At 47.1% G+C, this 18,610-nt stretch overlaps 1 protein-coding gene across 10 annotated transcripts in view; it reads right to left on the bottom strand.

The window, feature by feature from the left end:
• Window positions 1–18,610, bottom strand: part of FRMD4A (FERM domain containing 4A) — a 474,406-nt gene that overhangs the window by 114,081 nt on the left and 341,715 nt on the right. For all 10 annotated transcript variants that reach the window (XM_057544411.1, XM_057544410.1, XM_057544409.1 and 7 more), the window contains one exon: window positions 8,316–8,400. In XM_057544411.1, coding sequence (XP_057400394.1) covers window positions 8,316–8,400 — 85 coding nt within the window. The remainder of the gene's footprint in view (window positions 1–8,315; window positions 8,401–18,610) is intronic.

The raw sequence follows: 18,610 nt of genomic DNA, 5'->3' as shown, positions 1-18,610 counted from the left end.
CCTTCATGTTTCTCTGGGCCACATGTTTGTCTGGGGCACTCTCTCTCTCGGTGGCCCGGGTATTTCTCCCGCTGTCCACTGCATAGAGTCCATTTCACGATCCTGAGGAATCTCTCCTGTAGAGGCCACGGGCACAGCCCAGATAAGGGGTCTGCGTACGTTTATTTCTAGAGGGTTGAAGATGGAAGTCCCTCTCTGTCCTCCTCCCCTTCCTCTCTCTGTCATGTGAACACACACACCAAGCTGGCAATCCTCCACCTAAGAGATAAGGACCAGGATTCTGTGAGTCTGAGACAAATGTTTATGTTGGTTCCTTTGTCCTGTGGGACTTGATTCTGGGCTTTTGTTTCTCTCATCTTCAGATGAGATATCCTCTGCTCATTAGCAAATCTCTTGGAAGATCTTGGATAAAGATTGCTTATTTTAATTTCAGCAAGAGTGATGGTATTTAGACCAAAGCAGCAAACTTGGCCCAGGGATGACTGTTTGAACTTCAATCACATGTGACGCTCTTAGTTCAATGGGGACGTCTAGGCACAGAAGGCTGGACAAGACCCCCCAGCCCACAGAAAGGAGGAATTTTAAGTTTGTTTGTTTTTCTGACATGATCTGCTCTCAGTGGGTACATGTAGGCTCCAAACTTGGTAATTTCCTAGGAAATATGCAAATCCTTTCTCCCTGGGATTGGAAACGAAGCCATTAAAAACAATTTACTGAGCATTGACTATGCGCCTTGTTTAGTGAGAGGTCAGTGGAAGGTGATCGTCAAAATTCACTCAGAAAAATGCTGGTGCCCACTTCTCCTCCAACCCAGGAGACATATTTCTGTGCATCTTCAGATGGTGACCATGGGCCCTGTTTCTTTGGTTATCATTTCGGACAAGATAAATTTTGAGATCAAGCATTTAAATGTGACGCGTGTATATAAAGAGTGGATGGTCAACCCCTTCCGTTCAAACGTGAGATTCATAACAGGGCAGCTGCTAGTTATTTTGACCAGTCCCTTACTTCACCCAACTTAAATCATCTAAAGATCAAATTGCTCCTCTGAGGAACTGAACAGCAGTGGAAGGTCCTTCAGCGTGGGGGCCTCTTTTCTGTCATTCATTCATTCATTCATTCATTTATGGCTGCATTGGGTCTTCGTTGCTGTGCGTGGCCTTTCTCTAGTTGTGGCGCTACTCTTGGTTGCGATGCGTGGGCTTCTCATTGCTGTGGCTTCTCTTGTTGCGGAGCATGGGCTCTAGGCACGCGGGCTTCAGTAGTAGTGGCGCGCGGGCTTAGTTGCTCCTCGGCATGTGGGATCTTCCTGGACCAGGGCTCGAACCCGTGTCCCCTGCATTGGCAGGCGGATTCTCAACCACTGCACCACCAGGGAAGTCCCGGGAGCCTCTTTTCTTATCTCTCGGAAGGTACGCCTCTGAAGATGACTGGAAGCTGGATTTCAGAATTCTATGTTTCCCTTATAACTTTAAGATCTATCATCTAAGGGAATCCTTCTTTTTAAAAATTAAAAAAAACATTTTGACATTTTATGACCTAGCACTTGTTGTCTGCAGAGCTCTTGAAAATTATTGTGGTGCCTAATTTTGACAGCAAGCTCACTTTGCCGGTGGAGAAGTCCGAGCAGGCAGGAGTCAGTCCTGAAGGCGGTGGAAGTGCTGAGATTAGGGTCCACGCCCACCCCAGCACCCCCTCCAGCGCAGCAAGTCCACTGCCCCCCACGGGGCTGACTGATGGGCCTTCTCCGGTTGACAGAGGAAGCCACATCCCAAGAGAGAAACGGCCAGATGGAAAACTTGGCAGGAGAGCTCTGCTTTCCCATGTCGCTTCCCAGGAAGCACACATCATCCCAGGCTCACTTCCCATGGGAGTTTTCCTCAGAACTAGACACACATTTCTCAATGAGTTTCATCCATCCCTTGGTCATAAGTTTCCTTTCCATCACCCCCCCGTCCCCTGAATGAGTCGAAACACAACAGAAATGCTGGTGAAGGCAGCGGCCACGTGGGGTGTCGATGACCCCTTTTGATACCTCCTCCTGCTCCACTTAAAGGAGACGAGTAGAGCCCGGCTCGTTCCTGACCAGATTCTAACTTTCTGCATCTTGGACAGATTATGACTGTAATTTCCTGCTCTTTTGGTAGAAAATAGGGGGATTGTCAAGCAAGGAGAAGTGAGAGAGAAATCCACTGCAGTTCTGCTTTCTATCTCCTGGTGAAGAGTGGAAAGTGAGAGCTGGCATTCGTGGTTTGCGGAAAATGACAAAACAAATGAACAAAGCAAAACACCTTTCCTCGCTTTTGTGCTGTTGAAGAGATCAGAGGTCTGCTCTCTGGAGAAGATGATGCGTAGGAAGCTAGGATGAAGTAGACCGAGAGCTCAGGGATTAAAAAGGGGGCCTACACCCCAATGGAGGTCACTCCGTCCCCAAGACCCTTAAGTGGGAGGAGACATCCCAGGAGGGAAGTAAGACATTACATCCTCTGGAGACAATGAAAAGCCACGAGAAAAGTCACCAAGCACTGATACTTGGGGTTCCCACTGAAAGAAACAGCTTGCCACTGGGACACTCCACAGGGACAGCTACAGAGGACCACCCCCACCTGGGCACTTGGAGCTTTTGAGTGCCTCACTCTTAAATACGGATGGAAAGCCTCCTACATGAAAGACAGAGACCAAAATAAATAAACAGAAAAAAAAGAACTGGAAAGAAACACAAAGGAAACAGAACATGCATGATAATTAATATTATTGGAGTGATAAGAGGATATTAGGCTCAAAGACAATAATAGGATTACATGTATATAAAGAAAAATCAGATAATATGAAGGAAGTCTGAGAAATTCAAAACATGATGGCAAAGGTTAAAAAGTCAATAGAGGAGATTAAAGATAATATTGAGGAAATCTTCTAGAAAGTAGAACAAAATGACAAAGATGGAAAATAGGAGAAACCAGAGATCGAAGCAGGAGGCTGTGCCCGGCATCTGAGTAACAGGAGCTCCAGAAGGAGAGCACAGAGGAAACAGAGAGACATCACTAAAGAAACAATACAAAAAACCTCCCAGAACTGAAGAATACGAATGTCCAGACTGTAAGCGCCCACTGAATACACAACATAGTGGGCTTACAAAGACCTACTTCAGGGCGCACCATCCTGCAACCTCAGATGAAGAGAAATAAAGAAGAAATCCTAAAAGATCCCGTAGGTGGTCATGGAGGTGGGGAGAGCCCGCATACAGTGTAGGGACTACAGACTTCACCAGAGCAACTCTCAAAGACTCTGAGGCAACACCTTTGACTTTCCGAGAGAAGTCATTCTGTATTTCCACATCCAGTCAAACTATTAACCAGATATAAAAGTAGAGCAAAGGCTTTTTCAGATATGCAAGGACCCAAACAGTTTACTTCTCATATACAGTTTCTCTGGATTACTGCAGGATGTTCTCCAGTGAAACAGTGGTGTAAAACAAAACACAGGAAGACTCGGGATCCAGGAAGCAAAGCACCCAGTCCAGAGCTGGGGTGAAGGGAAGACGGGACAGGAAAGGGGCACCTTGGGCTGAGGTCTATGAATGACGCCATGTCCAGACAGGAACAGAAGGACAGAGGACTCTAAAAGGGAGGTGCCTGGAAAAACAACAAAGGCAGCAGCAACAAAAACCAAGCTAAAGAGAGGAATGGATGAATTATCTGATGCATATGCAAATTGACGTCAGTAGACATTTGGGAATCTGTAGCTTTTGGAAAAAAAATGATGGGTACATAGAAACTAAAACAAGTAACAGCAAGGCAATTATTATTACCTTTAGGTAAAATAACTGGTTGTCTAAAAAAGGAATCACAACCTTAGGAGGCTACTTGGATTAGTCATAATAATGTAATGCTGATGGGTATGGCTTTTGCCCAGAACTGTGCTATCACCATACTGGGAAAATGGGAAAAGGAAAGTGTGGGTGGTTGCTTAGGAGACCTCAATCCTCACCTACCTTACGAGGAATTCAGTACATCAAAAATGGATAAATCAAGGAATAACACCCTGTGCCCATTATTTAGAAACAGAGAGAGGCAAATACCAGAAGAAACAGCTAAAATTGCTGGAAGTGGCAGGAGTTGCGGGGGGTGGGGGGACGGGGGGCAGGGAGGGGTGAGATGGGCTCTTTTTCATAAACAGCCTCCTAGAGCCATGTGGCTTCTAAACCATGGCATATATTACTTAGATAAAAATAAATGTGAATGCGTTAAAAAAAGCGAATAAAATAAGGACTTGGAGGAAGCAGGAATAAACAGCTTATGGTATCCGAACAACTTAGATTCTAGTACGTTGTAGGAATCGCTCCCCAAGACACAGGGAGGGTGCTGGGTCAGCTGGTATCAGCATCACCTACCGGTTACGTGTCTGGCACCACTCTCAGGTCCACTGAGGCCTCCAAAGTGCCAGAGGGCAGTGTGGGCAGCACACAGAAAATCGCAGCCAAGATGAACTCAGATCTGATTCCAAGCAAGCAATTCTATCTCAGCGGGAGCTAATAACGTGCCTGGTTGGGTGCTAACCACCTTCACGTCTATCTCGCTTCATCTCCCCAGGAAGGTGGTGGGTTGGGTCTTTTAATATCCTTGTTCAACCGAAGAAGAAAATTAAGCTTGGAGACGTCACAGAAGGTGTCCACATTTATTGCAGTTGCTAGGAGGCAGAGGTAGGAAGGGAACCCAAGTCTGTGAGCCACGGAGTCTAAACCCCTAATCACAATCATTCTGCTCCAGGGCCTTCTGCCATCTTTACATATTTACAACTGTGCCAAGCCTGTTCCACCACTTCTGGTTCCTTGTCTTTCACTAAGTTACTAAATCTCTCCAGCATCGGTTTCCTCCCTCAGTAAAGATGACGATTCCATCCCACTCATAAGCCTCAAAAAATGTAAGATAAGTGAAACAATTTTTATAGACTCTAAGTGTCAACTTATGCAAATGAAAATATTATTTTGATGACGGGAAGGAGACGGGTGGCCTTGTGACGCGATTCTGTCTCCTATGTAACCTTCAGAAGAGCCATCTCGGGCTCACTGACGCGACTCACTAAGCTCCAGGACAGATGCTGAGAAGAGACAGCTGGGGTTCTAGAAGGGCACACACCACCCAGGTCAGCAGGCAGGCTGATGGCTGTGGGCACCTGGACCCTCAATGTGGCTGGCTCCAAATGCATCACCTCTTTAGTTCTGGGGATTTTTTTAAAAAATTTCCCATTAGTCCCAGAGTCCTCTGTGATCATTATGTTCAGAAGCACTGAAATCTTCACCTTCAGCTTAGCATCTGTGACGAGACTGAACTGAACAACTCCGAGAAAAACCATGTCTGCTCCCTTAACCCAGGGGTCTGTATAAGCACAGTTTGGGGCAACTTTTTACTTGCTGGGGTTGAGGGCGATTTCACCCCATCAGCAACTTCCCAGGCATTTATTGCCCAAGTCTGCCCCCTGGTGGACAGTCCTCACTTTTTATTCCTGAATTCTTCCAAAGTGCTTTCACATGGATTAAACAAACACCATCAGAGACGCTTGCCACCTATGAGGTACGTAAGACTGGTATTATTATTTCCACTTTATAATGAGAAAATGAGCGTTTAGAGAGAGGAAGACATTTGCAAGTCCCTGGAACTACATGCAGCGTCTTTGTTCTTCCATTCAGCAAAACCCCCAAATACTGTAATCTGAGCGCTCTGGGCTTGAGCCCAGGTTAAATCTTGGTTCAGCAGCTGTCACCAAGCGAGGTTCTTTCACAGAACTGAATTTGATCACTACCACGCCCTCCATGATTTTGAACATTTGCATTCAGTGGAACTATTCTGTGCAGTGATGTGCTGAAGAACTTCCAGAAGGAAACGTGATGGCCGACAGACCGCTTCACCTGTGTGTGTGCTTTAATGTGTAGTCAGTTGTTGCAATCCCCCAAAACTAGGTTTAGTTAAACAGGAAAATACAGGCAGTGGGATGTCCTCTGAATACAGCCATTGACCATGTTACAACAGGTGTACTTGGCTTTGAAGTTCTCTAAGGAGAGTCTGCCCTCCAGGGCACAGTGCAGCCCAGTGGGTGAGATCTGTGATCTGGAATCAGGCTGCCAACTTCAGCTCTGACTGACTCTGCCATTCAGCAGATATGCAGCCCTGGGTGAATCTCGTAACCACCCTGCGCCTCCCCTTTTTCACAGGGAAAACTAAGATAAAGAATAGTCTTCATCTCAGAGATGGTGCAAAGATGCAGCACACAACTTACAGAAAGCACTCAGCACCAAGCCCACCACGGCGCCACGGGCATTAAGTATCAGCCGTCCTTTTCCCTGGTCATTAATGAGCTGACCTAAGGCTGCACTCCTGAGACAGGAGGGGGCGTGTTGGGGGGGCGGGTGCAGAGTGGGTGTTTACTTTAAATACATTCTCCTAGTTCTGGGTCTCAACCCAGGGGGGGGAGCGGTATTCTGCAAGCCCCTCTCCCCCGGGACGGGGTGTGTGCTGGATTCTGTGGGCATTTGGGGTTATCCAATGAAAGGAAACACTACAAGCATATGGGGGAACTGGATGCAAGGGACTGTCCCACTCAATTAAGAACCGTCCCTTGAATAGACGTGTCCGTGAAGAAGATGTACAAATGGCCAAAGAGCATACGAAAAGATGCTCAACATCGCTAATTGTCAGGGAAAAGCAAACCAAAACCACAGTGAGATACCACCTAATACCACTAGGATAGCTATCATTTATTTACTTATTTTTTGGCTGCACTGTGCAACTTGCAGGATCATAATTCCCCGACCAGGGATTGAACCAGTGCCCTCAGCAGTGAAAGCACAGAGTCCTAACCACTGGACTGCCAGGGAATTCCTAGGCTGGCTGTTATTAAAAAAAAAAACAAAAACAAAAACCCAGAAAATAACAAGTGTGGGTAAGGATGTGCAGAATGGAACCTTTCCACACTGCTGGTGGGAATATAAAATGGTGCAGTCGTTATGGAAAGCAGGATGGCAGCTCCTCAGAAAACGAAAAAGAGAATTACCATATGATCCAGCCATCCCACTTCTGGGTATTCACCCAAAACAACTGAAAGCAGGGACTTGAACAGATATTTATAAACCCACGTTCACAGCAGCATTATTCACTACAGCCAAAAGGTGGAAGCTACGCAAGTGTCCATTGACTGGTGGATGAATAAACAAAACGTGGTAACTGCATACAATGGAATATTAGCCATAAAAAGGAAGGAGATTCTGACACTGGCTACAACATGGATGAACCCTGAGGACATTATGCTAAGTCAAATAAGCCAGTCACAACAGGACAAATACTGTGTGATTCCACTCACATGCGGTACCCAGAGTAGTCAAGTTCATAAAGACAGAAAATAGAATAGAGGTTGCCAGGGGCTGGCGGTGGGGAGAATGGGGAGTTACTGTTTAAGGGGTACAGAGTTTCAGTTCTGTATGATGAAGAGTTCTGTGGATGGATGTGATGATGGTTGTAAAACAAGGTAAACGTACTTAATACGACTGAACTGTACACTTATCAATGGAGACCATGGTAACTTTTATCATGGTAAAAAAACTGTCCCACCCCATAGAGAACAGACTTGTGGTTGCCAAGGGGGAGGGGGGTGGGGGAGGGGGTGGGGGAGGGGTGGAGTAAGAGCTTGGGATTATCGGATGCAAACTAGTATCCATAGGATGGATAAACAACAAGGTCCTACTGTTGCACAAGGCACTATATTCAGTATCCTGGGATACACCATCATGGAAAAGAATATGAAAAAGAATGTATATACATGTATAACTGAATCACTTTGCTGTACAGCAAAAATTAACACATTGTAAATCAACTATACTTCAATAAAAAAAATTAAAAATTGTCTCACCCAAAGTGCCAATAGCATCCTTTTGAGAGATACTTCCAGAACATCCAAAAACGATCAAATATATATGCATTTGGTCATAAGAGGTTCATTTATAATTGTGAGACCTAGTGCATCTGTCACATTGGTCTGGGTTTCCCTCTCTTGGCCACAGTTGCCAAGTTCAGGAGACCCCTAAAATCAAGCTAAGGAACACCTCCAGGGAGCTACAACACAGTGATGGGATTGGAAGTAGTCACGTTATGAACACCCGATAGCTTTAGCTCCACAGAGTTCTCATTTGTTTATAGTCATTAATTTATAAATTACTTCTACTAATCAATAAAATCGCATTAGAGGCAGCAAGTTGGGATTCCCAGCTTCAAAGGAGACTTTCAGATTTCAACGGAAAACTCTGAACAGGAAGAAGAAGTTCTTACCTTGTAGATACAGGACTTGGCGTTCAGGAAGAAGAGCTCTATGGTGGCATTGTCCTTTAGGTATGAGATGCTCTCTATATAGAACCTGGAAGAGAAAAATTGCCAGTGAACTACAGAAGCATCAACCAATCAGGCAGAAAATCAAGTGTTCTCTGAGTTACACGATTTGACCTGAGGATAAGGACTCCCAATCCAACAGGAACAAAAGAAAAAGGCATCATCTATTGCTTCCACCATTCCTTTTTGGGAGAAAACAGTGCTTTTCAAGTTCGTTTACCGTGGGTTAGGACCATCACGACTGACAGCCCTTCTCATAGCAAAGAGCCGGCCTGCCATCAACCTCTAAGAGTAAACTTGAACTTGACCATTTACTTCCTTTTTCATTACCTGCTTTCCAATTTTTTTATAATGTCATTTGTTTCCACTGCATTACTTTTTGTCCTAATCACTGTTGAGCTGGAGTTTTAAAAGATAATTTCTTCTGCTTAATCGAAAAAAGGGCCCTATTTCTCCTTGAGATGGTTACAACAGATCTTCGTGAAGATGGCAAGGTGGGCTTTGATGTCTGCACATCCCGAGAGCTGTGGCTGGTGTTCTTAAAAGCCGTGATATTCATGCACATGAAGCCAAATGAGAATTGGATTTTTTATCCAGATGAAACTTACGGATTTTTTTCAAGACAACACATGCTGAAATTATTTAAGTTTACATTCAGTGATCCTTTACACATCGACTGTGGAGTTTATTCAATTCCTTAATTAGGTACGGCACCTGTACTTGTCTAAGGATCAGCTGCACTGAGGGAGCTGTGATGAGAGGGGAGAAGGAAATGATTGGCACGCAGAGCCTTGGAGGGGAAGAGATTCTGAGTGGGGTGGCAACCCCTGGAGGGCACTGGGTACCTGCCTCATGGGAACTGGGGGCCCCAAGAGGGGGCAGGAGGTGAAATGAGAAGGAACAAGTGCTATGATCGTCCAGAACAGCGTTACGATGTGATGGAAAGAATCCTGGGGAGGAAGCCGAGAGCCCAGTGATCTAGGCCCAGCGCTGTGTGACTCAGGGCAAGTCCCATAACCTTGCTGGGCTTCTGCTTGCCAGTCTGTAAAAGACAGCAGGACGTGGTCAGCAGTTCCCCACCTAAGAAGTCTGCTGCTTTCAAATACTGGAACCTAACTCAGATTAAAACAACAACAACGACAGCAAAACCAACACACCAACACTGGGAGGCAAACAAAATGTGTGTGTAGGCTTGGGCAAGCCCGTGGCCCCCCAGTTTGCAGCCTCTTGTCTACAGACTAAGTAAACAACCTCTTTGACCATTTTACAGATGTGTGCAGAGGCTGTCGTGATGAATACAACACAGGTTCATTTACATTTGTAATTGAATCCAGAGTAACTTCAGAGATTAGTAGATATTTTCAATCCACAGATATTAGTCTGACAATTACCATCATGGAGGGTCTACAAAATTTCTGGAAATTACAATATAGTCTTTATTCATGCAAAGCCTGGGAATGAGTTGGCTGGTTGATCTCTACAACCACCCCCTTCCCTACCAAAAAAAAAAAAATGCACCTGCCCCCAGCTTTTGGAGCAAGTATTCTAGGTCATGGAGGTCTCCATAAAGGGTCTGAGGTGATCTCAGAGGGATTGTAAAGCTGTACTACTTTCACTCCCCTAATAATGGAGACGTGAAATATAGTAGCAAATTCTACATCTCAAAGCAAAACACAGTTTTCCCTTGGTATCCACAGGGGATTGGTTCCAGGACCCACCCCTCCCCCAGGATATCAAAATCCTCAGATGCTCAAGCCCCTGATATGAAATGGTGCAGGAGGCCTTCCCTGGTGGTCCAGTGGTTAAGAATCCACCTGCCAATGCAGGGGACACAGGTTCAAACCCTGGTCCGGGAAGATCCCACATGCTGCAGAGCAACTAAGCCTGTGCACCACAACTACTGAGCCTGCGCTCTAGAGCCCGCGAGCCACAACTACTGAGCCTGCGCGCCTAGAAACCATGCTCCGCAACGAGAGAAGCCACCGCAATGAGAAGCCCGTGCACCGCAACGAAGAGTAGCCCCCGCTCACTGCAACTAGAGAAAGCCCGCGCGAAGCAACGAAGACCCAACGCAGCCAAAAATAAATAAATTAAAACAAACAAAGTTTAAAAAAGTAAATAAAATGGTGCAATACAGTCAGTACATATCCGCGGGTTTCACATCTGATCTGTGGATATGGAGAACCGACTGTAAGTTAAATTTGATGTAATTAAAAAGTCTACATCCGTTGTAAAGTTTTTGGCAAGGGGTAGTCAGAATAGCAAAATCAGAAGGAGGGAAGGAAGGCAGACAGATGGAAGGGAAGGGAAAGGAAGCAGAGGAGGGGAGGGGGAAAGGGTGACAAGAGGCTCAGGATGGGGCTCTGGGTGGGTCAGAGCAAAGCCAGCTCAGCTGGGCGACCTGCAGGCGTGGCCTATTACACATCAATCTTGCTTCTGTGCCTGTGTCCGAGCTATTCCTCTCACTTCCAGAACCATCCTCCTGCACACCCCAGCTCACTCCTGCTCCCTTCAGCCTCACTCAGGGTCACCACAAGTTTTCGCTGACTCTGCGGACGGTCCCCACAGAAGGCCTCCTCCCCTGGGCTCCGGTGACTCCCTCTTGCTTATTGTGTGGCCCCGTGGCCCCGTGGTCCCGTGATTTTCTGTTCCCTGAGAGGCCTTCTTAGTAGGCTGCTAACTCCTTGAGGGCTGGGACCAAATCTCATTCATTTGTGCATCCCCAGCACTAATCCAGAGCCTGGCACCAACATTTAACGTTCTATGAATGAAAGACGCTTTCAACTGTTCTCCCCTCCACACACCGTTGGTGGGAGTTCTTACTGGACAGTGAAATGGGCGATGAAGACAATGCAGGAGGGAGAAAAAATAATAAATGATTTCCCAGACCATTTATGATTGGGGGTCTTATACTCCAAACCCAGCCCCGGTCCCTCTGCCCCTTCTTTCACCGTGAACATGGAAAGCTGCTCACGCAGGGCTGCTGCTGACTTTCAATCCTAGAGCCAGAAGAACAGCAGAGGCTTCTAGAGTTTGCCAGACAGTGACCTTAGCTCTGGAATAATAATTCTGAGTCTAAAGCTGTTGGGTCTGAAATAACTTAATTTTTTCAAAGCCATGCCTTACATCTTGATCCCATTTGCTTTAATTCTTGAGAATTAAGGAGCGAAGACATTCTGCCCCCCTGCCCCCCATTTTCTCCTCAACAGCATATTAAGAAAAAAAAGTAATACTTCCCTTTCCAACTCTCGAATAATGGAAAACTGAAGCGAGATGGCAAATTCTATGCCTTTTGAGACAGTATTTGTTCCCTGGCTGCACAAGAGACAGGAAGGTGGAGGAAATAACAAGCATATTCTGAGATGGACGGGAAAAAAAAATCACCTCCTTTTGAAAGAAACTGGAAAGCAGTTTCCTGTTAACCTTTATCACCAAGAAACAGCCTGGGAAATCCTGTGAGTTCCAGGCCTGTCATATTATTGTTCTGTAACCCTGGATATTTAATTCATCCCGAACTTTCCATCTGCGCTAGGGAGCAGGTGAGTCAAAAGTGCCCAGAGAAAAACAGACCTCAGACGTCTCAATCCCACACCGAGGCCCAGCGCACACTACTGGAGAAGACACTTCTAGGGAAATGGGGAGGGTTGACGGTGTGTGTTCAAAGTCTTGATGCCAGTTCTGTTTCTTTGGATTTTCCTGAGAGCCTGGTCAAAGGTCCTCCCTTTGGGCAGTAGGTGGCGATGTTGCATTTGCTTACCTACCAGCGCAGAGGGCTTCCTCAAAGACCGGGTTCACAAAGGAAATTCCAGGTCTCTGGGTAAACCTAAGGAAATGAATGATGTCTCGTAGGTTCAGAGGGTCTGTGTGGACAATTCCAAGTCTGATTCTGTATTAACTATGTGTTTTGGATGCTTTGACGCCTGGGGCCTTGCTGACCCTGGAGGGACGGCCCCTCCCAGGCTTAGCCAATTCCTAAAGATGGTAAAGGATTCACCTGTGAGCACACCTTTTGCAGGCAGACCAGCCAATCCAGCACCCACATACACTTCCTCGCCTCCCCTATGGGGATTTCACATTCCAGGCCGCTATCCACCTACCTTAATCATCCCAGGGCCAGCAGCTGGATAACTTGGGACAGTTGTAACATGCCCCAAAGCCTGCTGAAATTATTTAAGCTAGCCAATCCTAAGCATGCTTACCCTGCCTCACCCATTCTTTCCTGCAGAAACCACAATAAAGGCTGGTGCCCACAGGTCCCTCGCTCCCTCTGCCTCCTGGCCGAGCCTGGTGCTTCCCCATGTGGCCCTGCCTGGCATGGGGTACCCCCTCCTCTTGGGAACCGAGTAGCAATCTCTGTTTTCAATGGCAGTCATCTCCTGATTTGTTGGCCCCAAGTACCTGAATAATAATAAAACCTACTATTTAAAACAGGCTCTTCAGCATATTTAGTAGGACTGAATCTTTTTTGTTTGTTTTTTGGCCATGCCGCACAGCTTGTGGGATCTTAGTTCCCTGAACAGGGATTGAACCCGGGCCCTGAGCAGTGAAAGCGTGAAACCCTAACCACTGGACTGCCAGGGAATTCCCAGTAGGGCTGAATCTTAGGGCTTCTTTTTTTTTTTTTTTTTTTTAATACTTAATTATTTATTTGGCTATGCTGGGTCTTAGTTGTGGCATGCAGGATCTTTAGTTGAGGCATGTGGGATCTTTAGTTGTGGCATGTGGGTTCTTTTAGTTGCAGCATGCGGCCTCTTAGTTGTGGCATGTGGGATCTAGTTCCCTGACCAGGGATCGAACCTGGGTCCCCTGCATTGGGAGCACGGAATCTTAACCACTGGACCACCAGGGAAGTCCCTTAGGGCTTCTTTTTGAGTCAAAGGAAACGGTGCTCTAGGCCAAGGGCAAAGCTGGCTCAGTACCATGACTGATGCCACACCCAACCTGACCCAGATGACGCTAATCTGAGGATATATTATCAGAAGGTCTAAGTAGGAATAAATATGTGCTATGCTATTACATGTTTGAGCATATTAAACACTGAAGGCTCTGAAGCCTTGGGGAGTCTGGTCCCCTTTAACGTGTAGAAGTGTCAGGGGGCGGCAGACTGAACACCATCCAGCAAGATGACATCAGCTACGTTTCCTCCACGGGGCCCCCTCGCTCCTCCTCCCCCCTCTCACATCCAACCCCTTGGCACTTGGGAATCACTGACTATTTACAGCAAGTGTTAATTAAATGGCCCAGTGATTTCATTTTGTAATGAACACAAATGTCACATTTGGAAGGCCTGCTTTTGGTAGCAAAAAGGAGCGATCGTAATGAGAAGGATAATTAATACTGCTGTGAGTTTCTGCGGCCAAGTATCTCTGATGTTGAGAATTTCCACAGTGCTGCAAATCCTAACTGGGACACCCAGTTGAGATCTAGCAAGTTCTGGTTAGCAGGCACCTCGTTTTAGATCCATGCCATCATTGTTACCGTGAGTGACAGGAAACAGCACTTGCTGTCTTAATCAGCCAGGAAAGACCAACAGTCAGGTCATGAACTCAATTGTAAAATCCCCTCTCCCAGATTAAAGCTTCCTGGCATCTCCTCTCTCTCTCTTTTTTTTTTTTTTCTTTTCTGTAGCTCACTTTTGTTTATTGCTTGTGAAACTCTAAGTTTGAGGAGACATATCTAATCTCTATTTATTTTCCTACAAACACTGTTGATGACCAGAGCTCCAAGGACATGGCTGGAGAATACACAATGAAAGGAACAGCCCAGACATGGAGGAATCGTCCTGAGCATAAACTTGTATCTACAAAAAAAAAAAGGACAGAGGGGCTCCCTTGGGTGGGTAGGCATATTTTCCTTCTATTTTTTCTCGACCTATTTCTTAAGCTTGCCTGGTGGACACTACCAGAGGGTCATTGTTCTCAGTTTGGGGAGCTTGCCTCACAGCATTAAACAAGGGTCTTGTCGTTGAGTTCGATCTTGGTCATACACCGATCACTGGGCTGCTTGTAACGGATGTGTGTGAGGGGGCAGGAAGTGGGGAGAGATGAGGCTGGACGGGCATGCACAAGCCAGGTCACAAGGGACATGCGGAGGGCGGCCTTAGCATGATAATGGAAAGCCAGGAACACCATGAGTAGGGGATCAGATAAGAATTCTAGAAAGGTGCTCAGTGGCAACACATAGGATAGAATGGAAGGGGCCAAGACCAGAAGCAGAGATGAACAAGGAGATTCAGGACCAGGAGAGGCTTATGAAGGCCCTAATTATAGCCAGGGAGGGTGGGCATGGAAAGTAAGGGATGGAGCTCTTAAAGACATGAAAACAAGAGTTCATGCATAAGAGGCCAGAGAAGGGAGCAGGTAGGAGACAACAGATGACGTCAAAGCCAACTTTCAAGTTCCTGGCTTGGGGGGCTGCATGGGTGGTGGTGTCCATCGCAGAGATAAGGAGGTGTCAGGGAAAGAAGAGCGAGTTGGGGGCAGAAAGATGATGGCATTATTTGATTCAGACAGGGGAGGGCAGAGAAGCGCCTGTGGAATTTGGTGCCCGGAGACCTCCAGTGACCATGGGGGTGATGGGACCAGAAGCTGGACCCCTGGAGACTGAGGGATCAATGGGACATGGGAAAGGGGGCAGCAAGTCCATCCTTCTGAACCTTTGCTGTGAACAGAAGGGGGAACAGGGGTGGTAGCTGTAGGAGGAGACAAGTCAGGGAGGGTATTTTCTTTTGTGAGGGTGGGAGCACCATGGAGGGGCGTGGAGGGGAGGGGTCAGTGGAGAAGCAGCTTAAGATAGAGAAAAAGGGAGGGGAGACTAGAGGGGGCGAGCTCCCTGAGGTGGTGGGAGGAGCTGGAACTGGAGGACAGGTGGACCCACCAGCCACGGAAGATGGGATGAGGGGTGTGTGTGTGTGTGTGTGTGTGTGTGTGTGTGTGTGTAAGAGACAGACAGAGACCTTGGAAGCTGGGGATGGTGCTTGTTCACCTGTTCACTTCTCTCTTCCTACCTCTTCAAATGGTACCTGCAACATAGCAAGTGCCAATGAATATCCGTGAATCAACAACCAAATCCATCGATAATGGTGAGTACGTAGCATGGAGTTCACAAGTGAGAAAGCTGTTGACACCTCACAGTTGAAATGAGAGTGGCTTTTGGTTCTTAAGGCCCAGCAGTGACGCAGCTCAGGGTGACAAAAAGGGGCTGGTGGGACTGAGGAGTGTTCTTTGTAGAAGAGGAGAGAGCACGGGGCAGGGCAGAACGCTTCCCCACTGGACGTCCCCCTTGTCAGGAGATGGCAAGTCTTTCTCAAGTGGGACTAACAGCACACATCTCAGCTTCTGGAAACGCCTGCTTTCCCACTGAGGATGCCCCTTCCTCCCCCAAGGTGGTTTCCAATAGGGCCGCCAAGCTTTGGCACTACAGGTTGCTTTGTCCCCCGCAGGGGGCGCTCTGTCATGGTGCTGAGTTGGGTAGCTCCAGAGCAGCGAGGTCAGGCCTGGGAGGGCTGCTCTCCACGACACCTCTTGCCCAGAGGTGGGGGCTTCTGTCCTTTGCAGATGGATGCTGGTGCTGCAGGTGTGGCCAAGCGTGGAGCCGAGATGGGCCAAGGTCAGAGACCTCAACTCGGGTCCTCTGGCCCTGCCGCACAGGCAGCAACGGCAGGCTCTCTGGTTAGCAATCCTGATGTCACTTTTCACTTGTGAGACGGAGGCCACGTGGTGTAAGGGGTGGGGCCCCACCACTGGGGTCAGATCTGGCTGAACAGATACAATAACTTACCAGCCATGCCTGGGGGCAGAATCTACCTAAACATCTTGGGCCCCCATCTCCTTATCTTGATTAGGAAAAATAATACCTGTTTCAAGGATTGTTGTGAAGATAATTCATCCGTAATAATGGACAGTTCCCTCTTCTCTGACCTTTTTCCTTTTTAGGTAATTATTAAGACCCTGATGCCACTGTGACCATTCCTGGTCACTTGACTGATGAGAATTACAGGGATCAAGTCCCTGTGAGGCTAAATAACGGGTCCGTGAAGGCAGGTTCTTAGCCCTCCTTCCTGTCATTCTGAGACTGTCCTGCAGCCAGCTTCACACCCTCCAAGGAGGAAATGCTGATTTCCTGGCTTAGAGGATGAAGCAAAATTCTGTGAGTTCCAATTCACGTTATTTCATATATTTGGGTCTTATTTTTCCTAATTGGTTGAATGGAGGCCATAATTCTGCCCTCACTCTCACAGATGTTTTGAATATGCATCGCAGCGGAAGAATATATAAATGCCAAGTAACAAGCTATGCTGGGTGGCAGCCCAAACGTAGATCCTCGGTGACACAGGGTTAAGATGTCCACTCCATGAATTCTTAAATCTTGGCTTAAGGCAGCTGATCTTTTCCATGGTCTCTTTTATCAGCTGGTTCTATTTTGCTTTTATTCTCCTATGTAACTGTACACGTGTTATATAGATGTAACATATAGATGTTTAAAGGAAAGGAGAAAGGCGATGAGGGGCTGGAGAGCCAGCCTGCTTCAGGGATGCATGGGCGATGGACAGCTGGGTTCTTGTTTAGAAAGGTCAGTGTGTACGCACAGGGAAAGAGTCCAGCTGGTCAGAAGCTCTTTTAGAGACTCCAGCATATTCCAAGGTCTGGGTCTTTTATGAAGATAATTTGTCATACCACTCGGTTGTAGAAAATAGCCTATAGGCATCCTCAGAAAGGCACCGAGTTATAAATTGGGAATTCTTCCCAGGCTGAAAATCAAGGTAAAAGTGCAGAATTCACCCCTGTGGGAGAACCTGCTTCCTCTCTGGGAGAAGACAAATTATCAGTATTTTGATACCATGCTGTTCAGCCGGCTGCAAAGTGGGGACTCGGGCGAGCGGGGGTTCCGGGAACCAGGATCCTTCGTGGCCAGTGCCAGGGAGACACCCACGCCGGGAGGCAGTTGTAAAAATTCAGGTGACAGAAGATGAGGGCCTGAGTTCACGTAATAAAGAGGAGAAGGCAGGGCGGAGACAGATTTCGTAAGTAGCAGCAGAGAATTAATGCCCGTAAGAATTTGAGGGAGAGGAAAGGGGGACAGATTTTAAGATTTAAGCCTATATAACTGAATGGATAACGACGTCAGATTTGATGGGACCACAGGTTTGGGGAGGTGGGGGGTGGCTGGGAAGATGATGAATTTGGCTTTGGACCCGTTGAGTTTGATGTACGCAGGTGGCCAAGAGGTCACTGGAAATAGAAACCTGGGGCTCTCCAGAAAGATCCGCTTGCAGGATGAGCTAGAGAAAGCCCTGCCTTGTATTTCTGTAAGATGTCCATCCCTAAATGTGAATTCGGAGAGTTTTTCCTAAGGAGCATTTGGGGAGGCGCCTGCTTTGGCCAACTAGGAAAACGCATGTCCCTGGGTCTTCAGTCACCCCATCCCCAGCTCTACTGTTAGGCTGGATCTACCTTGGCGGTTCTCTGTGTATCCGGTTCCATGGAGAGACGTTGGCTTGGAGTGATCTGGACCCATCTGCACGCAGAACCTCGGCCACAAACACTTCAACCCAGCAATCTCACGGCGTTCCAGGCTTTTCTCCAAGGCTTGCTCCCCAAACCCACAAATAACTCAACTCATAACAGACACTTGAAAAAAAACAGCTAATATGCAACCAGCCCAGTGTTTTCTCTTCTTGGCTAATGTTCGCAAAAAGCATCACGAAGGAGGGGGGCCTGATCCATGGCAAGTGTATGCACCCATCTCCCACTGCGGGTTAATGACCTGCTTAAATGCAACCGAGTCTCCCCTGATGCCGCCACCCCTCCCGGCGCTACTGTTCCTCTTGGCTGTATAGGATGACTTTTCCATTTATCTGAGAAAAAGGAGCCGCCATTAAAGAGAAGATGACACTGAAATCATGCCCATCAGGGATGGAAATGGCGAAGATTAGATCTGCTATGTTTGCAGCTGTTAAACAAATCAAAAAGGGATTAAATGCAAGTTTAAATTTACTCAGCCAGCTGAGATAATGACACATACTCCCGCCTGTGAAAGGGACCCTTTACCTCTGATTTTTGCCTTTTGCTGTATCAGGACGGCTACGCTTAAAACTGTGTTCTTGGCTGTGCTTTTTAGTAGGAACTGAATTGTGAAGCATTGGTGTCCTGCTGTTGAATTTCTGTTCCCATTTTTAAAAAGTGCTGGGTCTATGCATTGAGTGGAAGGGTTAGACATGTGAACCCAAGTACCTCTGC

The sequence above is a fragment of the Balaenoptera acutorostrata genome, chromosome 3 (genome assembly GCF_949987535.1).
Source record: "Balaenoptera acutorostrata chromosome 3, mBalAcu1.1, whole genome shotgun sequence".
In the NCBI taxonomy this organism is placed as follows: domain Eukaryota; kingdom Metazoa; phylum Chordata; class Mammalia; order Artiodactyla; family Balaenopteridae; genus Balaenoptera; species Balaenoptera acutorostrata.
Note: the sequence above shows the minus strand (reverse complement) of the source record. Positions and strands in the feature narration are given on the sequence as shown.